Genomic DNA, 12,282 nt, shown 5'->3' with positions numbered 1-12,282 from the left:
TTTTGTTAATTGTTTTCTGGTTATTTACATATTCTCTCTTATTTCTTATCTGCAGTTCTTGAATGGTGTAATCTAGCTTCCATATTAGTATAGAAGTTGCTCGTCCAAAATAAAAAATCTCATGTCATCTAAAAATCTACTTTTTACTTCTAGTAAAGGGCATCATATAGAATAGAAGCTCCATAAACTCTTTTTAAATGAATGGATACATGAACTGGATGACTGGCAGTTGAGTAGGTTCAGTCACAGTTATTTTCACTTACTAGCTACAAAACAATTGTTGGAAGAATGCCAACCATTTAAAGCCATTTGCTCATCCTTAACCTTTGAGGTAACTGGCTATATCACATCAAACTAGTGTAGATGAAGTTGTTTTTCTTTATAAGTTTCTTGATTTTATTTTATTAAATCAGCAAGAAACAATGATCATAATTTATATGAAATTTTGGAATTGAACACACCAATAATCATAATAACTACAATAGGATTTCTGCAGTACTATAGACACCATGGAGATGTATTTCCTCGTGGCAATCTAAAATTCAGAATTCTTTCAGCTCCAAACCCACATATATTGTGCAACACAAAGGAATACTCTCCCTTAAGTAAATATGATTAATTCTCATCCACTAAATTGTTATTCAAAACACATTCTTTATAAGTGTACCTAAACACATTTCTGTAAAGCTAAAAGCATCCAGAGATATATAGCACTCATCTTGCTATAAATTTAAATGCAATCCTGACCTGTATTCTTATGAATTAATAAAAATGTTACTTGGGCAATCCAGGTTTTGCAATTAATCAAGAGAATTGTATCTTTAAGAGAGTATCCTAGCAACCTTTCAGCAGCTCAGGAAAGACCCAACTGACAATATACACTGATTTAATTATGCTGCTGGCTCTATCAAACTTTGTAGTTAAAAAAAATACTTAAAAACAGAAACAGAAATTAAGTCACAGCTGAAAATGAGAACTGGTGAAGGAGCATAAGGGAGGAATTTCATAATTAAAGGAGAACTTTTTACTTGGAACATGTTTATCAATATAGTAGAAATGAAATTGGTAAAATTATCATTGCTGTAGAAGTGTCAGAGCCAATATATTGATTACTCTGAGATTGCTAGTCCAGGACCAAAATTACATTGGGAAAATCACAACTTTAAGAATATGTTTAAAAGTTGCAACCCCAGTACATTTTAAGTGGCCATCCAAATGTTCATTTTCTAGTGGCAATGCATTTTAGGGGACCTGAGCCCTAGAAAAATATGTTTCTCCGGAGAACACATTTGGGAATATAGCTAATTTCATTACCACCGCTTTCTTCAACTACCACTCCCCCTACCTTATCATCACTACCACCACCATTTTACCTGGTCCAATACTTGGCACCATCTTTATCTGTTTATATCTTTATCTGTTTATAACAGATTATACAGCAACAGGTTTATCCTTGTTGAGGTGGGGTTTTTTTTATAATAGACAAATCAAGGAAGCTAGAGAAAGACAGATGGAGACTTTACTTTACATAGCATATAATATCCAAAATCATGAAAACATGACCTACTTCATCTGTGAGTAAATACTACCTCTGGGATGTATATCTAAATTCTTGTTTATATATATATATCTGTCTTCACAGATGCAAAATGTGGACACATGAGAAATTTGAATACTTAGTTCTATTTTTTCTTTTATTTAACATATTCCCTGTTTGTAGGCTAATTTCATTTAGATATTTTTAATATTTCTTAAACCTCAAACAGAATATGCTTGCCTGGACCATTAAGTACACAAACATACATCACACACACACACTTTGAAAAAGCTAAACATTTAAATTTAATAAATTTGTTGCTATGCCACAATGCATATTCTACAAAGAATGTCAAATTTAAACCACATTGATTACTTCTTCAAGGAGTGCTGTAGGACAACAATTTGAAGGTATTTCTGGAAACTTGGGTTTTATGGACTATGATAGAGGAATGACATAGGAACTACCCAATCTTTTTGGTGTCGGATGTTCCAATAGCATTCCTTTTTCCTGACTAGTTTAATTCTTCTGATATATTTATGACAGAAAACTGACAGTTACAGACCATAACTATTATGGCCATAAAAAGAGACAGTAGTTCGTTTCTAACCCAGAACATAAGAGTGTGAGGGGGCAAAGGTGAGATCATATACTGTACATGCACCCTGTGATCCCAAGCTATGCTAAATTTCAATTTGCAAAACCATTCAGGTAGCCAGTCTAAATAGGAATGCCCCCAACCACTACCGACCAGTGTTAGCATAGAGCACTGGTTCTCAAACTTGAGTTCCATCAGGATCTCTGGAAGACTTGTACAAATACAGACTGCCTTACCTCCAGTTTCTGATTTAGGAGGTCTGGGGTGGATCCAGAGAATTGGCATTTCTAACAAGTTCTCAGGGGACACTGATGAGGCTTGGGGGTGGGGAGAAGACACACTTTGAGAATGACTGCTAAAGTATAAAGCAAAATTGTTTAAAACCAGACTTCAGAGTTATGGGCTCCATTGATTCTGGACTTCAGTGATAATGTTTGAGGTGATAATATTAACAGATTTTCCTAGCATATGTTCTTTGGTTCTACTAATTCTATTTCTCTGCTGAAAAATATTTTGGATACAGAGCATAGAGATTTGTGATTACTTGAAGGAGCTCTTCTCTAAGTGCTTAGGAGAGTAAATTTTACAGATTTCACTAATATTAGAAACAAACATTGAAGCTAAATTGAAGATTTGGAGGGTAGTTCTTATAGAAGAAAAAAAAACATTGCAATAAAACTTGTTTCTAGGTGTAACCAGAAGTTTTCAGTGTCTATGATTGCCTATGTATGGTAACTCTCAGGTTCTTTTTATCAGGGTGAAAAAACTGAAGTCTGTGATGTCCTGTTACAGATAGTGTGAAAAAGCAGGGCTCACCAAAACACATATTAACTGGGACAAAAATTTTGAAATTTGATATTCAGGTCAGTTAAAGAGAGAAGAAAGGCAGCTGCCTTTGGCTATGCTATTCATGGCATCCCCCAGCTATACTAGCAGAGAGACTTCTTCCTGAATTCTAATACTCTGCCTTTAGAGCAGAGTATGGGCTCCTGATTTCTGTTACCCATGGAAACAGCTGGAGAAGTAAAACTATGTGTGTAAAACTGGTTCTCCCACGGGTTGCCTCTTCATAGAAGCAGCAAAGTGTCTTCTGTGGAAGACAACTTCTGTAAAGGTCCATAAAGACAAGATGACTTCAAGATGCTGGGTTATAGGGTAAAATAACAGTTTTTAAAATACCACCTTGATTCTGTTGTTTTAAAAAAAGTTTGGGGTGATGCAGAAACAAAAGAAAATGCTGAAGAGGTAACACTCTCCTGCTATTGACATGCCTATTTTTATCAATTCTCTTCTCTTCTCTTCTCTCAAAACATCATTTCATTTAATCCTCACATTAGCTTTGTAAAATATGATCAGCCCTGTTTCACATCTGAGGAACCTTAAGAAAAATTAAATATTTGACCAAAGTTGTAATTAGTAAGTGGCAAACTCCAAATTAACCTCTGACTGAAAAGCCAGTTTTCTACTTTATTCTGGCTACCCATTTCTAATTTTTTATTCTAGCTTGAGATAGAATATGTTCCTTTATATACAGATATTTTAGTATGAAAAAATATATATCTGGAACTTTTCTGTGAACACCAAAGTGTTTTTTAAATGTCTTGCATACTTATCTTACATAATGATGGAACAGTTCACCCTTCAATAACAAAATGAATTTCATAGTGCAACTCTATGGTTGTAATGATATTATAAAAATAGCTTGTTCCTAGGAATAAGGTGTTTTGAGTAACTAATGCTTGTTCCATTAAGAGCTTTTCAATGTTTTTTTCATAATAGTCATTAATTTAAACATTTTTAATTGGGAAATACAGGCATACCTCATTTTATTGTGCTTCACTTTACTGTACTTCACAAATACTACATTTAAAAATTTTTTTTTTCATTTTTTAGAACTTGAAGGTTTGTTGCAACCCTGCATTGAACAAGTTGGTATCGTTTTTCCAATAGCATTTGCTCACTTCATTTGTGTCACATTTTAATGATTCTTGTTAATATTTTAACCTTTTTCATTTTATTTGTATGGTGATCTTTAATCAGTGATTTTTTTATCAAAGTATAGCTGACACACACATTACATAAATTTCAGGTGTACAACATAGTGATTCAAGACTATACTACTGCTCATTGACGGCATATCAGGTCGCCCAGGAACTCTGATGAGGTACAGTGATATTCATGTTGTTTTCATGCCTGCTAACACAGCATCTGTTCTGTAGCCATGGATCAAGGAGTAATTTTGACAATCAAATCTTATTTAGGAAATACATTTTGTAAGGCTGTAATTGCCATAGGTAATGATTCCTCGGATAGATCTGGGCAAAGTAAGTTGCAAACCTTCGGGTAAGGATTCACCATTCTAGACGCCATTAAGAACATTTGTGATTCATGGGAAGAGTTCAAAATATCAACATGAACAGGAATTTGGAAGAAGTTGAGGGGTTGAAGACCTCAGTGGAGGAAGTAAGTGAAGATGTGGTGGAAATAGCAGGAGAACTAGGAATGGAGCCTGAAGATATGATTGCATTACTGCAATCTTGTGATCAAACTTGAATGGATGAGGAGCTGCTGCTTATGGATAAGCAGAGTGTTTTCTTGGGATGAATATCTAAGCCTGAAGATGCTGTGAAGATTGCTGAAATGACAACAAAGGATTTAGAAGATCCTGTAAACTCAGTAAAGCCATGGCTGGGTTTGAAAGGATTGCCTCTAATTTTGAAAAGCTCCACTGTGTGTAAAATGCTGTCAAACAGCATCACATGCTTCAGAGAAATCATTCATGAAAGGAAGAGTCCATCGATTTGGCAAACTTCACCGTTGTCTTATTTTAAGAAATTGCTACAGCCACCCTCACCTTCAGCAACCCTCACCCTGATCAGTCAGCAGCCCTTAACATTGAGGCAAGACCTCCACCCGCGGGGGAAAAAAAATTGCAACTTGCTGGAAGCTCAGATTATGGTGAGCATTTTGGTGGTGGTGGTGCGTAATATTTTTAAATTAAGGTATGCATGCTGCTTTTAGGTATAATGCCACTGCACACTTAATAGACAATAATGTAAATCTAACTTTTATATGCACTGGGGAACCAAAACACTAATTTGACTCACCTTATTGTGGTGATCTAGAACCAAATCCACAGTAACTGTAAACAAATTTTTCATGTCTAAAATTTCTTCATCATGGAAAAATGCCTCCCCCATTCCATAGAAGTTATAATCATTCCATGAAGAGGGATAGTAGAGTTTTGTCCTTCTCCACAATGCCACTAGCCCCATAGGTAGACATATAACATAAACTAGCCAACCAGACCTTTGCCAGAGCTATAGGAAAGATCTTTTTGATATGGGTACCAGCTGAAGAGAGCCACGCCAAGAGGTGGACAGAGTAAGCGCTATTATTTGAACCTCCAGATCAAACCACACTTTTTTGAGCTTTCTATATTCAAGCCAAAAATAATTTTCTGTCTAAGCTGGTTTGATTTGGGTTTCTGTCAATTACCACTTAAAGAGTACTAATGCAAAATTCTTTTCTAAAATATCTTCTTTCTTTGGACTTCTTGAATTGAGACTACTAGATGTAGTCTATTACCTGTATCCATCACTTTCATATTATGGTCTACTAGCTCCAACTATAAGATGGGTTAACAGTATCTACTTTAGAAAAAACTTTATGAAGATTAAATGACCTAAAGCACATACATAAAAACACCAACTGCCAGGCCTGGCACTCAACAAATATCACTTCTCTTCCCTGTTTCTCCATAGCATTTCCAAAACATTAACAGCAACAATTTGAGCATTTATAGTTCTATTTTTCATGTATCATCTCATTTAATCTATGCAATCACCATAAGGTAGGTACTATCATTAGTTCCATCCTACAGAGGAGGAAAAGAAGGTGCAGAGAGGTTTTGTAGCTTATCTAAGGATATATATATACATTGTGGGAGAGCTGGGGTACAAATTATCACATTATGCGATAAAAGTCCTGTGTTTTCTGAATTTCATTTTTGCTGTGAGGCTTACTGCACAGTTAGAACTTTCCTTGCTTTATTCAGTATTAAGTGCAGATCTAAGAGGCACAATATATTTAGATGTTTCATGATAATTTAGGTTTTTTTTTTATCTTGTGCAAAGTGTAATGTCTATATATGTACATACCTATTTTTCAATTATACCATAAAAGAACCTCAATAAGCTATGAGAACAGCTAATGTTTACTGAGCACTTATAATGTGCCAGGCATCCTGCCAAGCATTAACCTAAGTATTTCATTCATCCTTCATAACTACTTTAAAAAGTATTAAACAAGAGCAGTAACAGCTGAGCAAACCCAAGGACATTCAGAGAGTGGGTAGGAGGGCAGAGATGGAAATGTGTGCAGCCTGGCTTACTGTGCTCTGCATTCACGGTGAGGGCAAGGGCAGGGTTATCTTACTCTCCTGGCACCTACTACTTGCAGGGCACCCAGTTAATGAATGACTGCATGCTCTTTACTAAAAAAGAGAGCACTTTCAAATGATATAAAAGGTGACTTTAATGTGAAAGGGGCATTTGTTGTGCAGAAAGGAAAAAGCTTTAAAGGCAGATCTTTTCTTGACAATTTATAGTTCTCTTTTTAATCCTAAAAATCCCACATTGTTACTGGTAATACACATTTCCCTTCCCCTTTTCATCAAGCAGATCTGCATGCTGTATCCAACTAACACCCAATCAGGGCTGCCAGAAGGTGAGTATGTCTGATAGGAGATGGAGAGGAATATCAGAAAAACAGTGAGTCAGCCATGAAGTAAGTTTATTTTATGATTCAATTTAATCCTCCTTACCCCCACCTTTTTTATATTATGAGCAATATATGCCATTAGGATAGCTATTAAGGGTGAAAGGATTAATTAAAACTATAATTATCTGATAAGACTAGCATACTGTCTAACCTGATTTAGGGCAAATTCATCTACTTCAATTAAAAATACTGGACAGGAAAAAAAAAGAATAATGAAATAAAAATTAACTATGCAGGTCCTGTTTCTACCATGAATTTCCTAAATGACCTGAGGTATCATTCAAACAAAGAGCCATAGTGTGTTTTGAGATTTTATTAGTTAAAACTGAGTTCTGAGTACAAATAACAAATTTAACTTGACAATTAGAAAAAAAAAAGATTTACTCTGAGGTTTGTTCATAAAGAAAAACCTGTTCTGTACATTTTAATCTCTAATTTTAATGCCTAACACCATAATGCTTCTAAGTCTATAACTTAATTTTAGGTTTAATTTTAATAATTCTGTCTTATTATATTTGGTGAAAAAGACAAACATTATGTAGAGAAAAAGCAAGAGACTAATTAAAATGACTTGAATATAAAATTTTACTGAACGGCTTTTAAATTAGAATACTTTTGGCAGAAAAATTAGCAGCTATGAACAAAATTAACATTACATAATATTTTATCAAGAACTGCATTACAATATTGCGGTTTACATATATTAGAATGATTTGCAACATACTAAAAGCTTATTTATATCAGACATAAAAATCTCTTTGCTAAAACAATTTTTTAATGTAGTTTAGCACTTTTGGGAGATTCAGTTCCCAATAAATGACAGTAACACAATTTAGAAGATGAAAGATAGCATATCTTTTCATTAGAGACCTATCCAGGTAAGTCTTGCCAAATAGTTATGAAATTATATTCAATAATAAGCATTCATAAGAACTCAAAACAGTAACTCTGGTCCCCTCATCAGTATATGTGCTTGGCATCAAAAATCATATTAGTGAAAACATACTAAATTTTTCTAGGGAAAAAAGCTCATTTTAGAGCAAGTGTCAATCTACATTTTTTAATACTTTTCCTGACACACTGTTTCCACCACTCTTCATTTTAACAGTGTTTTCCCCATGGGTGGTAATTACTGCTTCTTAAAGACCAATCATACCCAGCATAATCCAAAGTCATCAACTCCTCTGCAGCTGAAGTAAGCTACAAACAGCAAAAGACCAATGCATTTCAATAGAAAACATCCAACAAGGCAGAACCCATCTCAAAAAACATTTTTAACCAAAGGTTGCTTTAAAATTAGTCCTATCAACCCAACAGTATTACATTATCAGTATCGTTGGTTTTGACAGTAAGTTTCAACCTTAAAAGTATATATTATAATTTCCAAGTTAAGGATTACACTGGAAACATAATTGAGTTGAAAAATCTTTCTGTATTAAATAGGATGAAATTTCTTTAATTTCATGTATTTGGGTATGAAATCTCATACCAGTCACTGAGCTATAGAATATAGGAGAAGGAGGAAAAGGATTACTGATTACACTGTACCCAAGCCTCTGGGAGTCATGAGAGAATTATCCATGCAAACAGACGAATATCTTCTGAATTCAACCTAATATGTTAGCACAGTTGTAGGTAAGCCATTTAGTGCACCTCTGAAGTGGGAAATCCCTATGTTGTCACTGCTTCCACTTAAGAGTAGCTAAGCTTTGCTCTGTAAGAAAGGGACCCCTGTCCCGTCCACAGAGGACAGGAATCCTAAGTAGCACCAATGCTCCACCATCTGAGAACTATGCTTCCCAACCCAGAGCATCTCGCCTTTAATTTCCACTCCACAATTGGGGAAGACTATATTTAGCTCAGTGAGGACATGACCAAAAACTAAGTAAATAAATAGGGATAAAAATAGAAAATAAATATGAACTCCATTGGAGTAAAACTTCCTATAGAGGTGATTAAGAGGTTAAAAAACTATTTGTAAATAAAAAGTCAAAACCAAGTAAGATACATCTCTATTTTTGGTTTCATTCAAAAGAGTCTCCTTCATTCTTGGCAAACTAGCTATGTGGTATGATATGATCTACTTCATTTACACTGTATCTATTAAAAGTCATTCCTTAATAAGGACTTTTTAATATTAAAAATTCTAAAGGTTTATAATAAATATTGTATTAAAATACTTTAATATTTACAATTGGAAAAAATGTACACTGTAGTCAGTCATCTCAAGGCTACTTCTTCAATTTCATCTTCTACAGTCTCTACTGCTTTTACTGCTGGTTTACTGTTTGCATGTTTTAATCGGTGTCTACTTGGATTAAAACTTCTTCCTTCACTGAGGAAAAAGTCATCATCTTCATCATGTTCTCTATCCCTGCTGCTCTTATCCCCAGGAAGAAAATTTAGAGGGTCAAAGTCTCCTTTGCTGGTAGCCAAAGAATTTGGGTCACTGCTTTTAGAGGAAATGGTGCTGCTGCCACTGGCACCAAATAGCTGTTCCATCAGATTAGCTTTTTTCTCTCTTCTTGTAATTAAATCTACGCTGTCTTTACTAAGTTTCTCTATATTGTTTCTTTGGACATCTAAAAGGCCACTCTTTTGGCTAAATGGATTTGACTTCCCTGATGTTTTTGCAAATGAAGGCACATAACTGCCAAATGCAAGTTCATTTGGAGAGGCTGGGCTTCTAATATTTCCCAGATTCTGAACATCTCCTTTTGTAGTGAAAAGGCTGATGTCTTGCAGATGATGCCCATTATATATTCTCTCCGAGGATTCAGAGGACATGTACGTTTTGGGGGTTCTCTCTGGGGAGGGCAGTTTTGATTCCAAATCAGGTAGCAATGGCAGAGGAGGGCATTTTGTATTCCTCGAATCTTGGAGTTCTCTGTTGATTTCATTCAGTTTAGCAAGTAGCATTTCTCTCTTCAGCCTTTCTTCTTCCTCTTCTTCCAATTTATCAATATTCTGAATTTGGTACATTTCCATTTGGTATCTTCCAGTTTCCAATGCGGGCTTTTCTTCTCTCTCCAGCAAAGAGATCTTCTCTTTTTGCCTTTTAGCAGGTTCTTCTCTTTCCCACTCTGTATGAAATCAAATTTTAAAAAGGGGATTTTACAGCAGATATTTTTAAGTAGGAAAACTCAATTCTTATCTTTTACAAAATAGTGTATCTAATTTAGTTATTAGTACAGTGAGAATGAACACCATGAATTTCACTGCTACACTTTATATTCTGGAATTCAGAAAATATACCTAATGTGTATTGCATTTAAAATTCACATTTATAGAACAAATTTTATCTCCAGTGTAGAGGTGAGGAAGAAGGTTCTCTACTTTTTATACTTAATGTAAGTGCTTTACACTGAATGGAAGGTGATTGATGGATGGAGTTTAGTTCAAACTTAAATTGAACCTCTGGATGCATACACTGAGAAGAATACAACATCACTTATATAGTATTCTGAGTGAAGATACATTAAGTTGGATATCAGAACACTTCAGATAAACCTCAAATAAGGAATATTCTATTTTTTGAAGTGGGTCTTTATTCTTCAAAAGTGTTAATCTCATGAAATATTTAAAGAAGACTAAAGAGATAGGACAATACTGTGTCAACTAATAAAACTGTAATATGGACAGCAGATTTGAGAAATATGTTGTATCAAAGTTAAATTTTCTGAAGTTGAAAACTATACTGCAATGATGCAAGAAAATATCCTTATTTTGAAAAAATACACATGGATGTATTTTAAGGTATGGGCATGAGGTATATACAACTTACTCTTAGTAACCTTAGTAAATGGCATATATTCTCACTGATGTTAGAGATCATTTCATACAAATTCCAGGAAAAAAAAATAAAGTTGAAAAGAAGGGGCCAGTCTTCTGTTACTTTCTTTTCCTGTTACCTAGACACAACTGACCATAATACATTTCTATTCTATGCTTTCTAGATGAAAGCATCTCTTTGTGACTTACCCAACAGTAATTTATTTTCTACTTCAAATGTTACATTGTTTTAAACACACACAAATATACAATCACTAATTTAAGCAACAATTGGATCATAATTTTATGTTCTATTAACTTTAAGAAGAAGAGGATTTCTCTGTAAGCAGCTTCTATAAAACTAATGAACTATATGCAGATGCTCAGACAGGGATTCCTTTCGCCCATACCTATAAGACATTTTATCCAGATGGAAATGAATTTATTCCTGAACTTCATTTTCAGTATCTGAAACTATGTAAGTTGGTTCACTAAACTTCCACACTACTGGTTGAACATGGTAAAGATTTACTTTACATACTACATCAAAAGAAAACTTACAGGAATATATTTAGGATTTCACAATTCATTGATGTTAATGTCTGGGCTAGTGTACAGACTAGAATCTCAAGGGCAAGCCAATAAAGTGCACTGTCTTTCAGTTACCTCTTCATCAAGCTTTAGTTAACATACACACAAAAATTTTCTCTTTTATCTTAATTCTACTTCATCTGAATTTTCCAAAAGGTAACTTGTCCTTATTCCCTAACCCCAAATACCAACTTATTTTTTTTTCTTTCCTTAGTAACTTTATTTAAATGTTTGTGATTCCTAATAGACCACCTACTACCATTATATCGACCTTTTCTTATTCTGTATAACCAATTCACTATTCAGCTGGAAAATATTCAGGGATGCTAACACTTTCTTTACTAAAGGATTCTGATTCATCACTTGATTAAAACTCTTTCTTACCATCCTCCAGCTTCTCAACCTCCTGTTTTACAACACGGAGTCCTTGATCTTTGACAAATTTTTCTTCTCTTTTCACAGCTGAGTTTAGAATCCCTGCTTCTTCATGTTTACCTCTCTCTTGAAATTCCAGGTCCTATTACATATTTTTTTAAAAAAATGCAAGTTCACATGTCAAAAGGGGAAAATGCTATTTAAATATCACAGAGTCATCTCCCATTAAGTATGACACCAACTAAGTTAGAAATTAAAGCACATTTTAATTTAATAAAGCAGTAAGTCACAACCCTCTGAAAGATGCTTCAAAAGCACACAAGATTATTTACTTTAGTTAAAATTTTTTTAAAAAGTGTAAGATATATCAAATAAATATCATGGAATTAAAGCCAATAACCAACATAAAATACTGAAGAGACATGTTTCAGAAGTATCTTTCCTTTGCACATATCACAACCAAATCTGATTAATTCAGTTAACCGGAAAAGGCTATTAACCAACTATGGAGGCCATGTGAGGAGGTGCTGCTGAACTATATAATACAGGAAGTAACAATTGCATTCCGTCTTTCAAATTTATACTATTTCTAAAGTCTTTAGTAAATTTCATAATATTTAAATCAATA

General features: G+C 34.2%; 1 protein-coding gene across 2 annotated transcripts in view; it reads right to left on the bottom strand.

Annotated features, from left to right (window-relative positions):
- Positions 1 to 7,215: 7,215 nt before the first annotated feature.
- LCA5 (lebercilin LCA5) overlaps positions 7,216 to 12,282 on the bottom strand; it is a 64,160-nt gene continuing 59,093 nt past the window's right edge. For both annotated transcript variants that reach the window (XM_041765737.1, XM_041765729.1), the window contains 2 exons: positions 11,664 to 11,796; positions 7,216 to 10,000 (listed from right to left, as the gene is read on the bottom strand). In XM_041765737.1, coding sequence (XP_041621671.1) covers positions 9,138 to 10,000; positions 11,664 to 11,796 — 996 coding nt within the window. In that variant the 3' untranslated portion in view covers positions 7,216 to 9,137. The remainder of the gene's footprint in view (positions 10,001 to 11,663; positions 11,797 to 12,282) is intronic.

Source organism: Vulpes lagopus, chromosome 1, assembly GCF_018345385.1.
Source record: "Vulpes lagopus strain Blue_001 chromosome 1, ASM1834538v1, whole genome shotgun sequence".
Classification (NCBI taxonomy): Eukaryota; Metazoa; Chordata; class Mammalia; order Carnivora; family Canidae; genus Vulpes; species Vulpes lagopus.
This window is presented reverse-complemented; position numbering and strand designations above follow the sequence as displayed.